Raw genomic sequence first — 19,498 nt, 5'->3', positions numbered from 1 at the left:
TTGAGTTTGTGCTGCAGTGTTGGTCAATAACTGACAAGGGTTGGTTCTGTTGTTCAGGCCACAATGCACAATGCACAATATGTAATACTGACTACACTTGTCTACTGAGTGGTTATATTGCTCACTGGACAATGATTTGTCCGACCTATGACATTTTTTCAGTTATAGTATTAGCAAACAATGAAGGTTGATGAAGTAGAGATAGAAAATGTGAATTAATTATGTTATTGGTGCCACCTGAAAAACTGATAACTGTGAGGCATACTCAAAAGAAAATATGAAAAAGCAAAATGATTCCAGCTTGACCCCACAGTATAAACCAACAAATGTTCACTCAATATTGGGAGATTATTGACCCATAAGTCATTTGTTCTATTTCTATGTAGATTACAGTGTTTCGTATGGGCTCAGAAGGACAGCAGGACATTGAAATGTCCATATTGACTGCTTTACTGAAAGGTACATTGAATTGAACTACATACACTGTACATTTAGATTGTAAATTATAGACATGTATAATACAATCCACATGGAAACTGCTGAAAGTAAGTATTAGAGAAACATCTAAAATTGTTGTAAATAATATAAGCTAAATATTAGCTAAATGCAGATAAAGATCGTGTAGTATTGGATGAAGAATTCATTCTTGGAAAACAACAAAACAGCTTTTGTTTTCTTGATTTTAGGCACAAATGCCTCAGCCCCAGACCAGCTGAGTTTGGCCCTGGCCTGGAACAGAGTGGACATCGCTCGCAGTCAGATCTTTGTGTACGGACACCACTGGCCTGTGAGTTGGAAGACCATTAGCTCTGGAATGTTTACATATACGCACAGAACACAATCAGTGACATGACAAATGTTCCTGCTCCCACTCGCAGCCTGTGAGTGCCCTGCCCACCAACGCCCCATCACAGGACCGTCCCAAGAGTCCAGCAGCCGCGCCCCGAGTTGGGAAGGGGATGGCCCGTGGCAAGAAGGGCAAGGGTGGAAAGACCAAACCTGAGCCCCCTGTAGAGACTGATCCCAGGAAATTAGAGCTGCTTAACTGGGTAAAATTCCTTCAGAGGCAATAACCCATATAATTGACAATAGGAAACACAAGATGAACATTAATTGCACTGCCATACAAGGCAATACAACAGGTTGATGATGATGATTTACTTTATTGATCCCCAATGGGGAAACTGGTTTGCCACCATAGTCTGTACAACATACAAAACAGGAATACAGTAACAACATAAAACAAGCATAGTCACAGGGGAAGTGTGGTCCACTACCACAGTAAAAATAGAAGGTTAAAACAGGGAATACATAACATGCAAATGAGCAATGTGCAGTAATACAATCAAATCAAATCAAATCAAATCAGCAGTCATGATTAAAAAGCCTAGCTGCTGCAGGAACAAAAGACCTCCTGAATCTCTCTGTAGAGCACTTTGGTAACAGGAGACGTTTGCTCCTTCCACTTCTAACAAAAGTTAGAAGAAGGTTAGGCTTAGCTTCTGTTGCTACTATCTTTTGTCATACTTTATGAGAACTCTGCTATGATATGAAATCTGCTGAATTATGAAATTATACTGGTAAGGCATGTGGGGTTACACTGGTGATATCATTAATGTCAATGCTTCCTTTCAATACTGCCTGAACCTGCTTCGTCCATTCAATTAATTTATCTGGATGTGACAAAGACAAGTTTGTCAGAGAGACACTGCATGCAGTGTCAAGGGGTAATCCCCAGAAAGATACATGTTTTTACCCTTTTTTCATCATTTAGGTGAACTCTCTGGAGCAGGCCATGATGGATGCACTTGTGTTGGACAGAGTGGATTTTGTCAAGCTGCTGATTGAGAACGGGGTCAATATTCACAATTTTCTCACGATTCCTCGACTGGAGGAACTGTACAACACGGTGAGCATGACACCTCGCTGATGAATCTCTGTGTCTTTGAAAACGTTGTTGCAGCTTTCTATGAAACAAACATTTGAAACATATGAATGAAAAGCTTGTCGACAAAATGTCAAATTACATTGCAGATAACATCCATTAAAGCTTTCACTTTTACCTCAAATTTTTCCTTTTCTAATTTTTTCAACAATGTTTTAAAATCATAATTGTTTACATTTTCCATACTATTATCTTATCGCTTAACCTTTGCATGAAGAGGTTTGGGATCATCTTAATCTGCTACAGTAAAGTGCACTTAAACTAAAGAGGTACAAAATTCCAATGGAAATGGAAATATAATATTTGGGTCAACATTTATGTATGAGCTTTCAGTGTGCATTCTAATAAATACAGTATACTGTATTTCACAGGTTTATATTTAAAATATATGACAGTAATCCATTGAACCTTTTATTCCTATGTTTTTGTGCATACACATCTTTAAAGATATAGTTATTCTTGTCCTTTCTAGAGGTTGGGGCCAACAAACACCCTCCACTTTGTTGTCAGGGATGTAAAAAAGGTAGTTATTTCCTTCTCAACCATTGTTATAATTTATGTTGATTAGTTTATCTGCTGAATCAAGGGACAACCCTAAACATTTTAATAATTATTCAATAATCGAATGGATTTTGTTATCGCAGGGAAATCTTCCACCTGATTACCAGATTACCTTGATCGACATTGGTCTGGTCCTGGAGTTCCTCATGGGCGGAGCTTATCGCTGTCACTACACCAGGAAGAGTTTCCGCATCCTTTACAACAACCTATATGGGTTGAAAAGAGTATGGATCTTTTTTTTCCTTCAACAAAACCCCCCAAATAAATTATATCAGTATTTACTCGGGTTTCTTTACTTACTTGACTCACATAAATGTATTTCTTACCCTGTATATTTTCCTAATTTTTCAGCCAAAAGCTTTAAAACTGTTGGGAATGGAGGTTTGTCTTTTGATATTTGTTGAATATTGCTCAGATAAACTGTCAATGGATTTCAACACAATGCTAATATATCCGTTAAAGTGTAATATTTGTAACATCTTACCAAACTAGGATGATGACCCACGTTCAAAGGGCAAGGGCAAGAAAAATAAGAAGAAGAAAGAGGAGGAACTGGACATAGATGTAGATGACCCTGAGGTCAGCCGGTTCCAGTACCCGTTCCATGAACTGATGGTTTGGGCAGTACTGATGAAGCGCCAGAAGATGGCGCTCTTTTTATGGCAGAGAGGGGAAGAGGCCATGGCCAAAGCACTGGTCGCTTGTAAGCTTTATAAGGCTATGGCCCACGAGTCTTCACAGAGTGAACTTGTAGATGACATTTTCCAAGACCTGGAAAACAACTCCAAGTGAGTAGTCAATCAAAATGTTTGTATCCTCTTTTGTGAAGTTAAGGATAAAGGATGTAAGACGTGAATTTTAGAACAGCACCAACTGATTAGTGACCACTACCAGATCTAACCCATGAGCTCAGTGAAATATTCAAACATGCTTTGTCATCGATTCCCAGGGAATTTGGCCAGCTTGCCTATGAACTCCTGGACCAATCCTATAAACACGACGAGCAGGTGGCAATGAAGCTTCTGACCTACGAACTGAAAAACTGGAGCAACTCCACCTGTCTGAAGCTGGCGGTGGCTGCCAAACACAGAGACTTCATCGCCCACACCTGCAGCCAGATGCTGTTGACAGACATGTGGATGGGCTGTCTGAGGATGGGAAAGAGCCATGGGTTGAGGGTGGGTGGTGTTCTGGCATTACCACTCCGGGGGTTACTCACATGGGATGAAATGAAGACTGGATGAGATCTCTCAAATACCAGTTTGGCTGCATATTCTTTACTATACTTTTTGTTTGACTGATGCAGTTTGTTTGAGAGTTTGACTAACTCATGCAATGCATATATTGGAGTTTTAGAATACATTATGATAAACAGACAACAAACAGATTGGTTGTAAAGGCTAGTTGACTGTAATATTCACATTTTAAGGTTTTTAAAAAACGCTCTCATTCATTGGTCCTCAGGTCATTTTTGGAATTATTTTTCCACCATCAATTCTACTGTTGGATTTCCGCCTTGGAGATGAAGCCACATATCACGCATCAGAAAATGAAGACGCTAAGGAGAAAGATGATGACAACAAATCCAGCAGGGTATTTGTTAATGGCAATCCACCACATGGTAGCTGTGTTTATTTATTTTGTGTGTACTGTGTTCCAATATGTAGCCTGATAAGCAGATGTTGTCCATGATCTTAGGATGTCAACACTGATGCAGTATCCAAGAAGGGGGATGAAGAGGAAGGCCACAAGAAGCAGAGGAGAGTTCCAATTGGAAGGAAGATTTATGACTTCTACAACACCCCATTCACCAAGTTCTGGTTCAACACTGCAAGTATTCTTTTGTTACGTATTAAGAAAAAGAAAATACATGACACATTGACCTCTCATACTGCAGTTTAGTACAAGTATACTAAATATGCAAAAGGTTAGATGTTCTTCAATGTTCCTCATTCTATTGACTTTCCTGACAAGATAATGGGGGTTTTCAAGATGCCTGTTTCTGATCTTGATATTATTTGATATACAGATCACCTACTTTGGATACCTCATGTTATACAACTACATCATCTTGGTGAAGATGGAACGCTGGCCATCCTTGCAAGAGGGTATCGTTATCTCTTACATCATCACTCTGGGACTGGAAAAAGTCAGGCAGGTAAAGTTGCAAATGGCCGATTCTGATACAAAGTTTAAATTGTTTTTCAGACAAGAACTACACTAGATGTGTGCACAGTACATTGCATTCCTGGCTCAGAACCTCTGACCTTTCTCTTGTCCCCTAGATCCTGATGTCTGAGCCGGGTAAGCTAAAGCAGAAGATCAACGTGTGGCTGGAGGAGTACTGGAATATAACAGACCTGGTAGCCATCTCTGTGTTCCTTCTGGGCCTAATGCTGCGATTGCAGAACGAGCCCTACATGGGTTGGGGCCGGGTCATTTACTGCATTGACATCATCTTCTGGTACATCCGCGTTCTGGACATCTTTGGGGTCAACAAGTACCTGGGACCATATGTCATGATGATTGGGAAAATGGTAAGATCAAGAAATGGATTTGACTGTTCAACCTTTTTTTCATTGAGCATTTGCTCGGCTTAGCTGCCCCAGTTCATTTTCTCTGGTTCCACTTCCCCAGTTCAGGTGTAATTTGTTATAAACCTGAGATCCAAAACTTGAATGTTATGTTAATAATCAAAAACTCAAGGGTTAGTTAAATTACTTTTTGGGAAATTCAGTAAAGTTTAATATCCCTATCTCTTGTGGTCACATCCGAGACTGTCAAAACGAACACAGAAACATTCCTCGTTCTCACCACCACTGATACAATGGGCGTATCTTCTTCCTGTCTTCCAGATGATTGACATGCTATATTTTGTGGTGATAATGCTGGTGGTGCTCATGAGCTTTGGCGTGGCACGGCAGGCCATCCTTCACCCTGACGAGGAGCCTACCTGGCGCCTGGCCCGGAACATCTTCTACATGCCCTACTGGATGATCTATGGAGAAGTGTTTGCGGACTCGATAGACCGTAAGACTAGAATTCATAGTAAGATTCTGTTTCCTGTTTCATGGGCGGATGATCAGTTGTACTTTAATCTCCATGATAGCCCTCTCATCCCGTAAACCTTTCAATGTTAATCTCTTTGCCTCTCCAGCCCCAGTTTCACTGTAAACGTTTCCTTACTTTTATTGTGATTGCATTGTGTCTGTTTGTGAGTTTGTTTGTGGTCCTTTGCTCCCTCTGCTGGTACATTCACTACTCCTTTATGAATATGTTGCTTATGGAAATGTCAAACAGAAAATTACTTAATACTTTCACCAAATATTTTTGGGACTAAGGTCTGCAATGATGGATAGATTGTGTGCTTGCGACAACTGAGAGGGAAATGTGGTCAACATATTTATTTTAATATCCATAACATCCAATGGAAGCATCAAGCTCAATCCTTTGGACTCCATTTACACAGTGCACTAATCAATTACATAACTACTTCAGAGATTGTATGTGCATACACAGCACACACTACTGACAGAATAATCATCAACATTAATTCCATAACCAAAAGTGTTTTTTAATCATGTAAAATGTGTCAGCCTTTTATCATGATCATCTGCCTGCTAGAAGTACTAGTGTATAATTAAATTGTTGTATTGCACTATGCCTAGAGGAAGACAGCACAAAAGTCGAATCTCTTACTGATTAAAGCTTTCATTAAAAACATTTACATGGATGAAGCACCAGAAAATAAACATTATCTACCGATTCAAATCTACTGATGCCCTGATCCAGACAGCAGTTAGAATAAGGATCCTTCGAATTTGTTTTGGTGCACACAAATCAGAAAATATGGAATATGGAAGGTCAATTCCTTTTCTATTTTATGTGTCACTTAAAGCAGACACATGTATGAAGCAGTGATACATTGTGCTCCTCCTGGCAGAATGATGATTGGTTGATTGCCTGGTTGTTGTTGTACTATTCTCTTTCTCTACTTTTTGCCTTTACTTTTCTTTCTCTTGCTTGCATCACTGATTGGTAGTCTATGCAATGGAAATCAACCGTGAGTAACATTTCATTGCCCACCTCCACCATTGTTGTTTTCTATAATGCCCATAAACAATGTTAAAGTAATTATGTATTTACCTGGATGAGAGCAAGAGCAAAATCTACTTATATTCCGATAAAGTTATCAATAAATCTATACAAAAGACATTGAAACTCAACCTCTTTTGCCCAGCACCATGTGGTGACAATTTGTATGATGAGGACGGAAAAAAACTGCCACCTTGTATCCCCGGTGCCTGGCTAACTCCTGCCATCATGGCCTGCTATTTATTGGTGGCCAACATCCTGCTAGTCAACCTTCTTATAGCTGTCTTCAAGTAAGTTGGCACAATGGTAGACTGAATACTGCACCGAAGGAAAGCATGAACACTTGTAATTTGTATTTTTTTAGAGGACTTGTCCTGCTCATATGCTGTAATTTTGTCTACTGTAAAGTATAAAATACATGGTCCAGTTGGTTATTATTTTCACATAATGTTTGTAATTGTCAGATATACAGGTTCTACAGCAATTAGTTTTTCTGGGGAACCCAGAAAAGGTGTATTGAAGTGACCAGTCAACCGCATCCTCCTTCTTTTGACAGCAACACCTTCTTTGAGGTGAAGTCCATATCCAACCAGGTGTGGAAGTTCCAGCGCTACCAGCTGATCATGACCTTCCATGACCGGCCAATCCTGCCCCCCCCCCTCATTATTTTCAGCCACATCTACATCCTCCTCAAACGCATCTGCTGCCGTTGCAAGAAAAGACAGGAGGGAGAGCAAGATGAAAGAGACAGAGGCCTCCGTGAGTGCTGTGTCCATCGTATTATTGGTGCAACAACAGCTCTGTAACCTAACAAACAATGGTAGCACTGTTAACAAACGAATGTCTCAGACTTAAAGTATACATAAAACTATCATGAAAGATGAATGGGCTTTAATTAGGTATTTGTATGTATGTGCATTGTTTTATGAGAAGGTGGGACACTGCTACTCTACTGTTCAAGTTGATATTTGCCCTTCAACAGAGCTTGTGCTGAACTCAGAGGAGCTTAAGAGCCTGTATGAGTTTGAGGAGCAGTGTGTCGAAGAGTACTTCCGTGAGAAGGAGGATGAGGAACAGTCATCTAACAACGAACGCATTCGAGTCACGTCTGAGAGGTAAAGTCACGGTTGAAAACAAACTCTTAATTTCATGGTCACATAGGACAGACTTGGTTGAAATATGTGGAGTGCTTGGTTTAGTCTTAGTAATGCTCCTCTCTTCAATGAAGGTTTTCTTGAATCAAATACACATCCCAAACTTTAAAATACTTGTAATTGATCCAAACCTGACGTTGTACTGGGATACTGAAACAAACCTAATGTGTCCTGCTCATCAGCAAGTTGACACCGACATGTGACTGTGCTCTCCTGTCTATTCTCAGGGTGGAGAACATGTCCATGCGCCTGGAAGAGGTGAACGAGAGAGAGCACTCCATGAAGGCCTCCCTGCAGACGGTGGACCTTCGACTGGCCCAGCTGGAGGAGTTCTCTGGCCGCATGATGAATGCCCTGGAGAAGCTGGCCGGGGTGGACCGCGCCGACCTAGTTCGGACACGATCCGGGGGCTCAACTGTCGGTGAACCAAACACCCTACTTCGACACAGCAGCATCAACAGCGCAGACGGTTACAGCGTCTATCGCTACCACCTGGACAACAGCGACGATCGGCATTCTGAATATGGAGAGTCTGGAGAAAAACGAAGCCAGAGTCCAGAGGGGAAGGGGAGTTTTCACGATTTGAGTCCTGCTTCGGCTGGTAATACTACAGTCAGAGAGTATGGGGCAACGCTGGATGTGATAGTCCCTCAGGACAGGAGACGATCCAACTCCAGTGTGGACATCCTGATCTCACCATGTGATGCAGAGAAACAGGAGACCCCAGCACCTGCTCTTGTAGAACCTCCATCAAAGCCCAGCACGGAGTTGATGGATGCTGCCCTGGAGAAAGCTGGGGTGGCCATGGAGAAGATCAAATTGGAAGCGGCCATTTCGTATCCCCTGGAAAGGGCAAAGACTCTGCAATACTGTCCCTCAGAGACCCTCAGCAATTCTCCGTCCTCCAGCCGAAGATCCATGAGTAGCATGATGTTTACACCTGCAGAAGGTTCCGAGGGAGCAAGGACTAAGTGGGCCATGGACTACAACAGCTCCACTACAGAGCAGGCGATTAAGTCCCCTATCATGGGTGACTGGGCGTCCAAGTTTGAGTACAAAGTTCACCCATGTCCGTTTGGCCACTCTCCCATGGTATCGATGGTGAGTTCCAATGAAATACCACTCCCCTCTAGACAAACTACTGAGAGAATACCAGTAAATGAAAGAGTGCTAGCAGATACACAAGAGCCAGGGACTGTCGAGAGCCAGCAAGATGGAGAGGAGGAAGCCCAAGAGGCCAAGGAGAACAAGGAGGGGAAGGAGGCCAAGGATACTGATCATCTGCTAGTGGCGGAAGACAGGTTTTATCCATCTCTCAGGTCGAAGAGCTTGAACACCAACCCCAGGAAAGCTAAGGTTAGAGGGAACAGTCTGGAGAAGCCCAGGTCAGCAAGCAGTGTCAGGGACCTGGCATTAGCTTTTGCAGGATCCGGGGAAAAAGTTTGGGGAGACTCTAAGGACACCAAATAAAGATAAAGACTGCTGATACTGTCTAGTGGATATGAGTGATATATTATTATGTTCATTATAAAGGGAAAGTGAACCTTACATATACACAAACTCAAACCTATAGTAGCAAGAGGGCCGATATTTTGGGATAGGTATGGGGATGGTGAACACATCAAGATTAAATCAACAAATCAGAATACTTCATATTCTTAATTTACATTTGTTAATAACTTTTGATGAATCCACCAAACGTCATCCTGTTGTCTGGCTATACAATTTGAATGGCTGTGGATGGATTTGTATTTGGACCACAGACCAACTCACAACCAAGCGAGAACCCTTAAAAACTGACATTCAAATTATTCTACTTCTATTAAAGAATCCTTGAATCAATGAGAATCTGTGTTTTTGGAGGCATAAGGGTTTGACATGTTTTTGATGCTTATGAGGAATAAAGGGAAAGTTAAAAAACATGTTCATATGATGTAAAAATAAAGCATCCATGAAAAGCTAATGAACAAGCACACAATTGCAACAATAAACATAACATATAGACATTAAGTGCAAACACAATGAATAAAAACAAAGTTATTTATTCTTTATACAATGTCAGTTCACACTGCAATTAGATTGATATGTTACAGAGTGGGCAAATGGTCAAGGAAGACAAGTTAAAAGCTCCGTACAAGTATGCAGATGAGGAATGAGCTAGCTTGAATGTGTCTTTCAGATTTGACTGTAAGGGTATCAAAGCACTGATTAACTTTCATTGTTACACTGTTCTAGAAATTCTTCATATTTCTGTATGTGTTTTTCATTTGCAAATGTTATTTCATGGTCCCGAAATGATAAATGTTTGTTTTTTATCACTGCATGACGAGAACAGGTCTAATGATAATAAACACATAGGTCCATGTAACTCAAGCTTTCAAATATCCTTCAATAAAACATTTCAGCAGTGTCAAAACACACAATCTGAAAATGTGTAGAAATAACTTGACAGTATTTTTCCAACTGTAAGACAATCCACTGATTTGAACTTGAATCTATTATATCTAAATCTGTAAAACGTAGGATATTAAAATCCTCAGTACAACTCTGAGGCACATGTATGATAAAAAAGGGAATGATGACTGATAGCAGTATGAATAGTCATCATTTTAAAAGAAAACTTCAGAAAGTTTTGAAAAAGGTTTTACATGATAGAATAATTACAATCATGAACTTTAAGTCACATAAATGTGATTGTATGTTAAAAAATTAAATGAGTGCTTTCTTATGTCAATACAATCTTGACATTAAGGGGTGATCTACACATAACCATTAACTATCCTTGATAACTAGCAATGGACACGTAATCTGCATTTGTAAAAAGCACCTTGTATCAGACACAACATACACACTGACATACACACAGCACAAAGATAACGTAATACTGCTGCAGTGGTTTTGTAAACAATTGTTTAACACTAATTTTTAAAAGGAATAGAATATTTTTTTTTTAAGAGTGATCAAATACTATCATAATAGGAAAAGTATAAAAATCTCACCAACTTATTTCTGCAATCAATGCGCAAATATAAGCATGCATTAAGTGGTTTTCCTATGGTTCACAATACTTTAAGAGTAACATGTGAGTCCAATGTTTTACAGAATACAAAAAAAAAATATAAGACCATAGTTAAGATAATAAATGTTGCATTAAACACATAACAGTTCACTACAGAGGATTACATACGTTGCTCCTTCAATATCTGCTACAAAAGTTATTGTTTTTTGTTTCAGGACTGTTGACTCAAAAACAGTACTCAACCCTTTTAGCAAGGCCATTTTCAGTGAATGGAATGCTGAAGATCCAACACAAAAACATTCAAGGCTTTTAAAGACACTTAAGTATTGGATATCGCTACGTCAAACTCTGAAATCACAGGTGTTTAATAGACATTGGCTTTGGTCAAAGATTTACAGTCTAATCAGTCTTCAATACAGAGGGCTGTGGCCAGGGAAGACTTTCTATGTAGTATTGCACATTATGGAAATAAACATATTTGTTCTACAGTGTAATATAGAGCCTGTCCTAATACAGTGCAGTGATTGAGGGGAAAAGGTAGCAATAATGATCCTACAGTCAGAACGACGTGAAACCTTAGTCAAAGTGCAAAATAACCTCTTTTAACCCTCACTATATTGTCAGAAGTGGTAAAAAATCAGTTTCTGCCCCACACCAATTCCCTCCGAAATGTGGACGCTCTCTATAAAACATTCCACGCATCCAGGGACTACACAATGATGTTAAAAAATTATCAATGCAAGGATAGATGTACAATGCATGTCAAAAACAGTGTTCAACACCATGAGATGCAATCAGCTTTGGTCAATTAAAAAGGGACTTTTTCTTCCTATCAAGTCATGCTGCAAAGTTTTTTTCCCACAGGCATTCTTCAGTCATGATTTGTGATTTTCCTCTTCAGAGGCAGGCAGATGAAATATAAAGCAACTTGACCGACCCTCTGAGGCCAATCTTCACCATAAAAAAAAATTGCACTGTGCAAAAAGTTAAGTAGGGGAGGCAGCTTTAGCAACTTTATGGGTATCCCAAATGGGTAGTCCGAATGGGTATCCCAAATGGGTAGTCAAAATGGGCATTCGAAAATAGTGGAAGGGGACATGGAGGAGGAGCTTGAGGATGTCACACACAGGCCGTCTGGTGGAGAGGGGAACAACTGCTAAGTCTATGGAAGGGTGGATTGAACATGGGGAGGGGGAACAGAGTAAATGATGATGAGCATTCCTTTTCTTTACTTGTTGTTGTATATTTTCTCAATAAGAGACAGTGTGGGGGCTGCAAAACATTCAGCTTCTCAGCAGCAACAGAAGAGCAGCAACCAGGATCAGCCCTGCCCAGGCCAACTGAGCTTGTGTTTATGTGCTCATGTATATATGTGTGTGTGTGTGTGTGTGTGTGTGTAAAAGAGGAGGAGCAGGTGGAGGCAGTGATAGTCTGTGGAGGTGGTGCAACTAGAGTAGCAAACACCTAAAGAAGCTGCTCTTCTTAGACCGGTTCTCTGTGATCTTAACGGGTCCACCCCCTCCTGAAGGATTTGTGTCATTCTGGAAAAAAGAGACAGTGACATGAAATGTGAAGTGGACAAAAACTATTATTATTCTTTATACTTCTGAGCTTGTCTGAAAAGGGTCGTAAAAAGGGTGGTAAACAGGGTCGTAAACATACCATTTTTCTGTTGAGTCTTGTCATTATGTCTCTGCCGAGGGTAAAAAAGGCCTGTTCCAATAAAACACAAAGACACTGGTCAAAGTGTATGGCTTGCACAATAAACTACAAACTGTTCTTTCTATACAAACACAGGACTGCAAGATGATGAACAGTGTAACTCACCTCTTCCACATTTATGCTGGATTTTGCACTGGTTTCTAAAAACTTGATCCCATAGTCAATTGCCAACTGCATAGATTGAGTCATATGTTAAGACAAAAAAACAATCAGAATCGTCAACCAAAATATTTTTGAATGGTCATCAATCAAACTATGAGATACTGCAAAAGCAAATGTGCCATAATGAACCTTGCATACCTTCTCTCCTCTCTCTTTGGACACCTGTCTCTTGTCATTCATGTCACATTTGTTCCCCAGAATCATTCTCTCCACATCTGAAGAAGCATGCTAAGAGGGACACAGAAGAACTATTACATAGCTGTCTCTGATAAAGACTAGAGCATCTTTCACCTCAACCCCCCCCAGAGAAATGTTCAATGACCTTTTTGTTTAGGTTCATTTGAAACCGAGAATCAAAAGTGCTTAGATGCAATACCCAAATCTTTCAGAAGATGGCAACATAGTATAAAGAAATTAAACTTTTTGTGGGTCCTCTCGAGGATCATTGCAACTGTTCCACAGTGGTGATTTAGCCTTGCTAATTAGCTTTACCTCCTCTATGTTCCGGATCCAATTCTTGATGTTCTCGAATGACTTCTCATTGGTGATGTCATACACCAGCATTATGCCCTGCAGGACAAAGGAAAGGAAGTGATTTCAGCGGAAGTGACACACATTGGGGTATGAACAGGAAAAGTCCAACCTTTCAGCCTTCAAACCATGACCCAGTAAGGATGTCTGCGCTGTTCCGGTGCTATATGTCTTTAAACTTGTCAAGTCCCACGATGGCAAAACAAGACCATTTATGAAGCCAAAAATGTATCTAATCTAACACAAATTCACAACACAACTCGGGGAGCATTTCAGAACCTTTCAGGAACGAACGCAGGGAATTAGATTACATTTCTGTTCTCTGTTTGTAGAACACACCAATGGTTAAACTGACCACAGAATAAACGAAGTGAAAAGGCCCAGCTGGGAGGCGTACCAGAGAGAGGTCAGGCGCAGTAGGACTGAGAGGGTGTGACCAACATGAAGGAACAATATGAACAGCCCCGACAGGAACAACACTATCAACTGGGGGGATTTCTTGGTCCAGTATCTTGCAGTGAGGGGGATGAGTGCGGGACACTCCACAGTCACGTGTGCTTCTTCACTCAGAACATGTGTTTCATATATATACAATGAGCTCATGATCATCAACAACGCTTTACAGCACTAAAAATGACTTTTGCTCCTCAAATACCTGAGAGTGAGATAGGGATTGAGGGTGAATATCTTATCTGTTATTGCCTCTGTAGATTGAAAAATAAATCAGGACTGTGAGCTTGTGATACCAAGGTAACATAATGAGAGGAACAGAAAACAGAGGGGTGTTAGCTTTCTAAACACATCACTCTGATCCAACCTTTTAGCAGTCCCTCGTCTGGACTATGTTTAGTGACCTTTGTCTGTATATGATCTCTGTGAAAATGGCAAAAGCTAAAAGGTCTCTAACTTTCAACGCAACACATACTGTAAGTCTCTATCTATTGACTGGGCTTAAAACAAGCGTTTTAGATCTTCATTTGTGTTAAGTGTAGACAGACAAAGAAACCTAATTAATAAGACTTTACTTATGTAGCTCATTTCATGCAAGAATTGCAGCTCAAAGTGCTTTACATAAAATCAATAAATAATGAATCTCACAGGTCATGGAACACGCACACATGTGCAGGGAGTGGAGGGACACACACATGCCAGAACATCCACCATAGTTGGACTATGTTTGACTCAATACCCATCTGGGTCAGATTAGGTCCCGTAGTCTGATAGGGCTTCATCTAAAAAACGGACCTAAAAGGTTGCTTCAATGATACTGTGTCCAATGAGTGAATAGGAGGGGCGGTGTCTTACCATTGCTCCTCTGTAATAGGCTGTTGTGATGGTCCTGAACCTCTCCTGGCCAGCTGTGTCCCTGTGTGAGAAGAGAGTGCATGATAAGGACGAAACACAATGTACATGCTTGGAACAGACTCTGATAGTCAAGAGGGGATGGGGGGGGGTCATATCTCATTCTAAACATTGACAGGGATATTTTGCATATGTGAATTTGCCAATGATAAGTAGGTCAAGAGAATGTACACACATTTGCAAGACCATGAATGCAGACAAGCACATAGCCAAAACTCATGGACACACCCAACCCCCCCCCCCCCACACACACACACACACACTTAATCTACATCATCATCAACCCAACTACACACACAATCACTGTACTGTGTTATGTATCAGATTTACCTAACGCTGCTGGCAAATTATTCAACTAGTACTGGTCATGTGGTCTGGATGGCTACTTTAACAGAATGTATACGGTACACACAAATCATATTAATGTCAATGGTCTTTGCAAGAAAGATTATGAAAATATTTTACCATATCTGAAGCTTGATTTTTTTCCCATCCAACTCAATTGTCCTGATTTTGAAGTCAATACCTGTAATGGAATGAGGGAAAGTTATGAATCAATATGAAACAATTGATATGTGAATTAAGAACAAGAAGTCTAAGGAATCTAAAACCTAGTGTTGAAACAACAGTACATCTATCCAATACGAACTGTCTCAGTCAAAGGCACCTGGGTTAGCTTAATCAGTTTACGAAAACAACGTTATTTTCTTACATTTCACCCTGATCTCCTGCCTCCTGTCCATCAATGTCAATTGTTTTGATGCATTTTGGTTCAGAAGCACAAACACATAGCACACCAGTACCTCAATCTGGTTGCCTCAGATAACACAGTTTCAGACCTAATTTAAGCACAGGGATGTTACGTCAAAGTCTTTCCAATCCACAATGTTGGAAAGGATAAGAAGTGGGTAGTAAAAGTGGGATTGGGTCACACAACTTTTGGAGTCATTCAGAGCTCAGGAAGATCCCTTGCGGGGGAAGTCTAAAATCAGGCTTAAAGGTCTGCGTGCTTAAAGTAGGTCCACAGTCCCAGGCTCATATAACACACTGCCCAGCTCCATTACACACCAACACATCACCAGTGTGGACCTTAGGGTATGCCTACTCACATATACCAATGTGTAATGAAGGCACACACACACCTTGGGAAGTTCTATATTTTTCTGACTTCTGACAACTACAGGTGGGGGACAAGACATGAGAGCATGTCCACTGATGTCAGTTGATAGTCATGCCAATGCAGTGACAGGCAGGCCAGGGTGTCCACCCTAATCTCCAAGTGCTCAAGGGAATGCTGTTAGCTTGGTGATGATCTCTCCTGGTTCTCCTAGCACAGAGAGCATGCAGGGCTGTCAGGCATCCTCAACCCCTCTGACACCCACTGGCCCCAAAACTGACATGGCTAAATAAAGCAGGAACCCTGGCCCTGGCCCGGACAGCTGTCTGCTTCATGAAAGCTCTCCACTAACAATGACCATATTGGTGAGAGTGGAAGAGACAGAGAAAGAGAGAGAGACAATAAGAAGCTATTGCTTGCAAATCAAATTTGGTAGCATCTTGCCAATTACTCCAAAGCACTATTAGCACTATTGCTCTGCGTTTGGCTAACCCTCGTACATTTGAATGTCTTACAGAAAAGAGCCGCCATCAAAATAGACCATGGGAAAGGACAGAGCATGTCATTGGTGTGTAACCTGAGAGGACCCTTGTCAATTATCAGTCGAAGGCTGGAACAAGTGTCCATATTAAAGCATAATGAGATGGTCCTGAGGCTTCCGGTGCTACATGACAAATAGAGGTCAAAGCAGCTCTGACAGGAAGTAGTGGGCTGCAGCAAAAACTGGTTAAAAAACATGTCATTAACAACAATGTCTTCACTTCAGATCATCTGTAATAATTATTTAATTCCAATCCAAACTGCATTATGTATACTAAGGAGCATGGGTCTTGAACCAAATTAGGCTCGACAAACCTACAGAATAGCTGTGCTATTAGCCTACAGTAGGTTTTGAAACAACACTCCTCACAACACCAAATGTATCAAACTTCCTCTCCCGCACCAACAAAAAAATCCATCTTCCAAGAGGATGAAGACTAGCTAGCTTGGTTTTAACCTCACCGATCAGTCACCCTAAACTCATATTAGGGGAGAAAAACCCCCGTCAAGGATGGGACGAATTGTCATCTGCCCATCTTCCTTTCAGAACAAGCAACAACAGCAAAAAAAAACAACAATGAGGGGAATTCACTATTTAGAAACAACTCCACAGCGGGTGAATTCCAATGGCTGTGATTCAATTTCCGTTCTTTTGCGAGGGGCTTGGCTACACATTCCACCAGGGAGAAAGACAGAGAGTCTCCATGCAGTGTTGGTGGGTGGTTCTGATTCCACAGCATGGGGTGTGTGTGTGTGGGGGGGGGGGGTTACTGGCGGTCAGAGCTTCCCTCTTCCCTCCCTCCACCCTCAGTCACTGTCCAGGAAGAAGAACCTGGTTGGTGGTGGTCATTAGGGAAGCTTGCAGCGGAGCCGGCCCCGGGGTCACTAACCTCTCCTCTCAAGGTTTTATACAAAGAGGAAGGGATGTGACAGACCGGCTGGTAGCTCCCCGACAGGCGGAAGAATGTGGGATAAGCACACAGTGACACACAGACACACACGGGCTGCACAAACACACGTTGTTGCTCGTTCACATACACTAACACTTATACACACACGCACACACTGATGGCCTAGCCTATACAACTATGCAAACACACTCACACAGCCTACACATAACGGACACACACACATAAAGCCCAACCCTGAACACAACAGCCGGTCAGCTGACACTCACGAGACTCAAAGCAGATTTCTGACAGTACGGCTTCTGTTTCCACAGACCATTGTTGGACAGACTTGAATCGTGGGAGATCATTAGATATTCACCCTCTTAGTCATACAACCTTCCCAATACTCATGCTGTACAGTGCAGTTTTGAACAGCACAGCTGTCCTGTGGAACATTTGTGACCCTTTTGAATAGGATGGGATCATTATGGTTGTTGTGTGGCCCTACAGTAGCAGCTAGTTTAGTGGAGAGGTGGGAGGAAGGGTTTGCCTAACAGCTATCCAGTATCTTAGATTTTTTTTCCATAGTAAGAAGCACATCAACGCTGATTAGGAGATTACACATTAATGTCTCTGGATCAAATCAGTGAATAGAGAGTCATAGCATGCCAATTTGGGTTGAAGTGAAACTAAATGTGCATCTGAGCAACTTTAACCACAGGAACCACTTAAACAGACATCACATTAACATGTGCATGTGCTGTACCTGTGGTTAGCTTATACTGTGGCACAAGGTTGAGAGCACGCCTCTATCTTCGTATAACATTGTCATCCTGTTGAAAGAAAAAGCCTCCTCACACTTCCTGTTTCAGGAAGACTAAAGACATAGAAACCTGAATAAACTCAACCACCTGTCTACTCTGATGCAGAGGAAAGTCTCCTAAAGAAGTCTGTTTTACAATGAATGTGGTGATCAACTGTAATCATATTTCAGCTTTGTCTTTTTAAGATGATGATTTACTAAATCATTAGAAGTTAGTTTGGAGTGAACTTTGTGTTCTTGGGTCACATAGCTTAACTTTAACAGACTTCAATCACCTGCTTTTATAATAGACGAATAAGCTTATAAGTCAACAATGTAGTGAAGTAAAGTCATGGGGGAAAAAAAAAGGGAAAGGCAGAGTTTTACTAAAATCAACACAATCTAAGTAACCAACACCTTCCTGCCATTCTAGTAAAAATAATTAAATAAGTTAACTTTTTAACCTGGATTATAATGAGAGAATAAATTGGTTTTGTCCAATAATGCACATGAAACAAAGTGACATAGATACCTATTTTGCCTAATTTCCTTCAAATCAATGCAGGCTGCATATTTTGTTTTCAAGAAGGCTCAACTGAACTAAGGAATGTTTCTTATTTTCCGAGTAAAAAGGTATAATTTCCCTCTACCTTTATTTGAAATTCTAACACTCAATTGTATGAAACCCAACTTTGAGATTGAAAAAATGTCCCATTTGACGAAGAGTATTTTGAAAGTGACAGTCAGAAGAAACAATCCAATGAGCATTATTTCTACCAGGGCTCTGCCCACAAGTCTACCTGTAGTACACATCCAACAGGTAAGGAGAAGCTACATGACAATAACTGGTTGTTTCCGTTTTGCACGTTGCTAGACGAAACATCACCTCTGATTTAAATTCATTGACAAAAGAAACATTACTGACAACTCGTGCTTATTCTGCATACAGGCGAGGGCCTCGTTCCTCATACTAATTTAACGTGCACACAATGGTCAAAAGACAACATAAGACAAAACATTCAGCTGTCCGTTACCTTGCTTCCCATTGTTCATCACCGTTATGTAAGTAACAGCAGTCCATTTTAAATGTATATGTACAAATGACAGAAAACTGACCTATTGTTGATATGAAGGTAGTGTTGAATGCATCTTCGCTGAATCGAAACAGGAGACATGTCTTTCCAACTCCACTGTCTCCAATTAGTAACAGTTTAAAAAGATAATCATATGTTTTTGCCATATCCTCCTTCGCTTCAATCCCTTAGATTTGACTGTCTCTAACGAAACTGGACACTTTGGGTCCAGCTAGCTACACCTCTTTGATACACTGTAACCATACAGTAAAGAGGAAACAGGGAAATGTGAGTTGAATGACGTCTACAACATAAGAGGCAGGGCGCATCCTTCTCATCTGGGTTGCCAGATTGGTGAGAATGTTTTTTTAACGTTTCTTAAACCTTGCTTTTATTCTTTCTATGCCGGTTTTCCAGGTAATTTAAAAGTTTTGACATGAAATATAATTTATTAACGCTAAAAAAATGTACAACTATATTAGTCTATTTCTCATTTAAATTGCTTAATTTGCATACATACTGGAC

At 40.8% G+C, this 19,498-nt stretch overlaps 2 protein-coding genes across 2 annotated transcripts; one reads left to right on the top strand and one right to left on the bottom strand.

Moving 5' to 3' along the window:
* The first annotated feature begins 529 nt into the window (after window positions 1-529).
* LOC124482046 (transient receptor potential cation channel subfamily M member 1-like) lies at window positions 530-9,225 on the top strand. The gene is made up of 16 exons (XM_047042376.1): window positions 530-545; window positions 687-787; window positions 879-1,049; window positions 1,775-1,909; window positions 2,590-2,730; window positions 2,999-3,294; window positions 3,456-3,684; window positions 3,971-4,099; window positions 4,205-4,336; window positions 4,536-4,664; window positions 4,792-5,043; window positions 5,362-5,536; window positions 6,747-6,891; window positions 7,158-7,360; window positions 7,584-7,716; window positions 7,983-9,225. The coding sequence occupies exons 1-16, from the start codon at window positions 530-532 to the stop codon at window positions 9,223-9,225; spliced, it is 3,630 nt and encodes a 1,209-aa protein (XP_046898332.1).
* A 551-nt stretch (window positions 9,226-9,776) lies between these two features.
* rab8b (RAB8B, member RAS oncogene family) lies at window positions 9,777-19,260 on the bottom strand. The gene is made up of 8 exons (XM_047042429.1): window positions 19,017-19,260; window positions 15,017-15,077; window positions 14,495-14,555; window positions 13,151-13,228; window positions 12,797-12,886; window positions 12,602-12,667; window positions 12,437-12,487; window positions 9,777-12,315 (listed from the first exon to the last, which is right to left on the bottom strand). Exons 1-8 carry the CDS (start codon window positions 19,138-19,140, stop codon window positions 12,223-12,225), a joined length of 624 nt encoding a protein of 207 aa, XP_046898385.1. The 5' UTR covers window positions 19,141-19,260; the 3' UTR covers window positions 9,777-12,222.
* Between the last annotated feature and the right edge of the window lie 238 nt (window positions 19,261-19,498).

Source organism: Hypomesus transpacificus, chromosome 19, assembly GCF_021917145.1.
Source record: "Hypomesus transpacificus isolate Combined female chromosome 19, fHypTra1, whole genome shotgun sequence".
NCBI lineage: Eukaryota > Metazoa > Chordata > Actinopteri > Osmeriformes > Osmeridae > Hypomesus > Hypomesus transpacificus.
The sequence above is the reverse complement of the archived record's forward strand: the minus strand, read 5'-3'. Positions and strand labels throughout refer to the sequence as shown.

Bases quoted from the DNA above. Each gene is read 5' to 3' on its own strand.
- rab8b (XM_047042429.1), bottom strand. From the start codon at position 19,140: ATGGCAAAAACATATGATTATCTTTTTAAACTGTTACTAATTGGAGAC. The intron at 12,668-12,796 runs GTATGCAAGGTT...CAATCTATGCAG, and splicing joins CCAAAGAGAGAGGAGAGAAG to TTGGCAATTGACTATGGGAT. The intron at 12,488-12,601 runs GTGAGTTACACT...TTATTGGAACAG, and splicing joins CCAGCATAAATGTGGAAGAG to GCCTTTTTTACCCTCGGCAG.
- LOC124482046 (XM_047042376.1), top strand. The intron at 6,892-7,157 runs GTAAGTTGGCAC...TTCTTTTGACAG, and splicing joins CTTCTTATAGCTGTCTTCAA to CAACACCTTCTTTGAGGTGA. The intron at 7,717-7,982 runs GTAAAGTCACGG...GTCTATTCTCAG, and splicing joins ATTCGAGTCACGTCTGAGAG to GGTGGAGAACATGTCCATGC.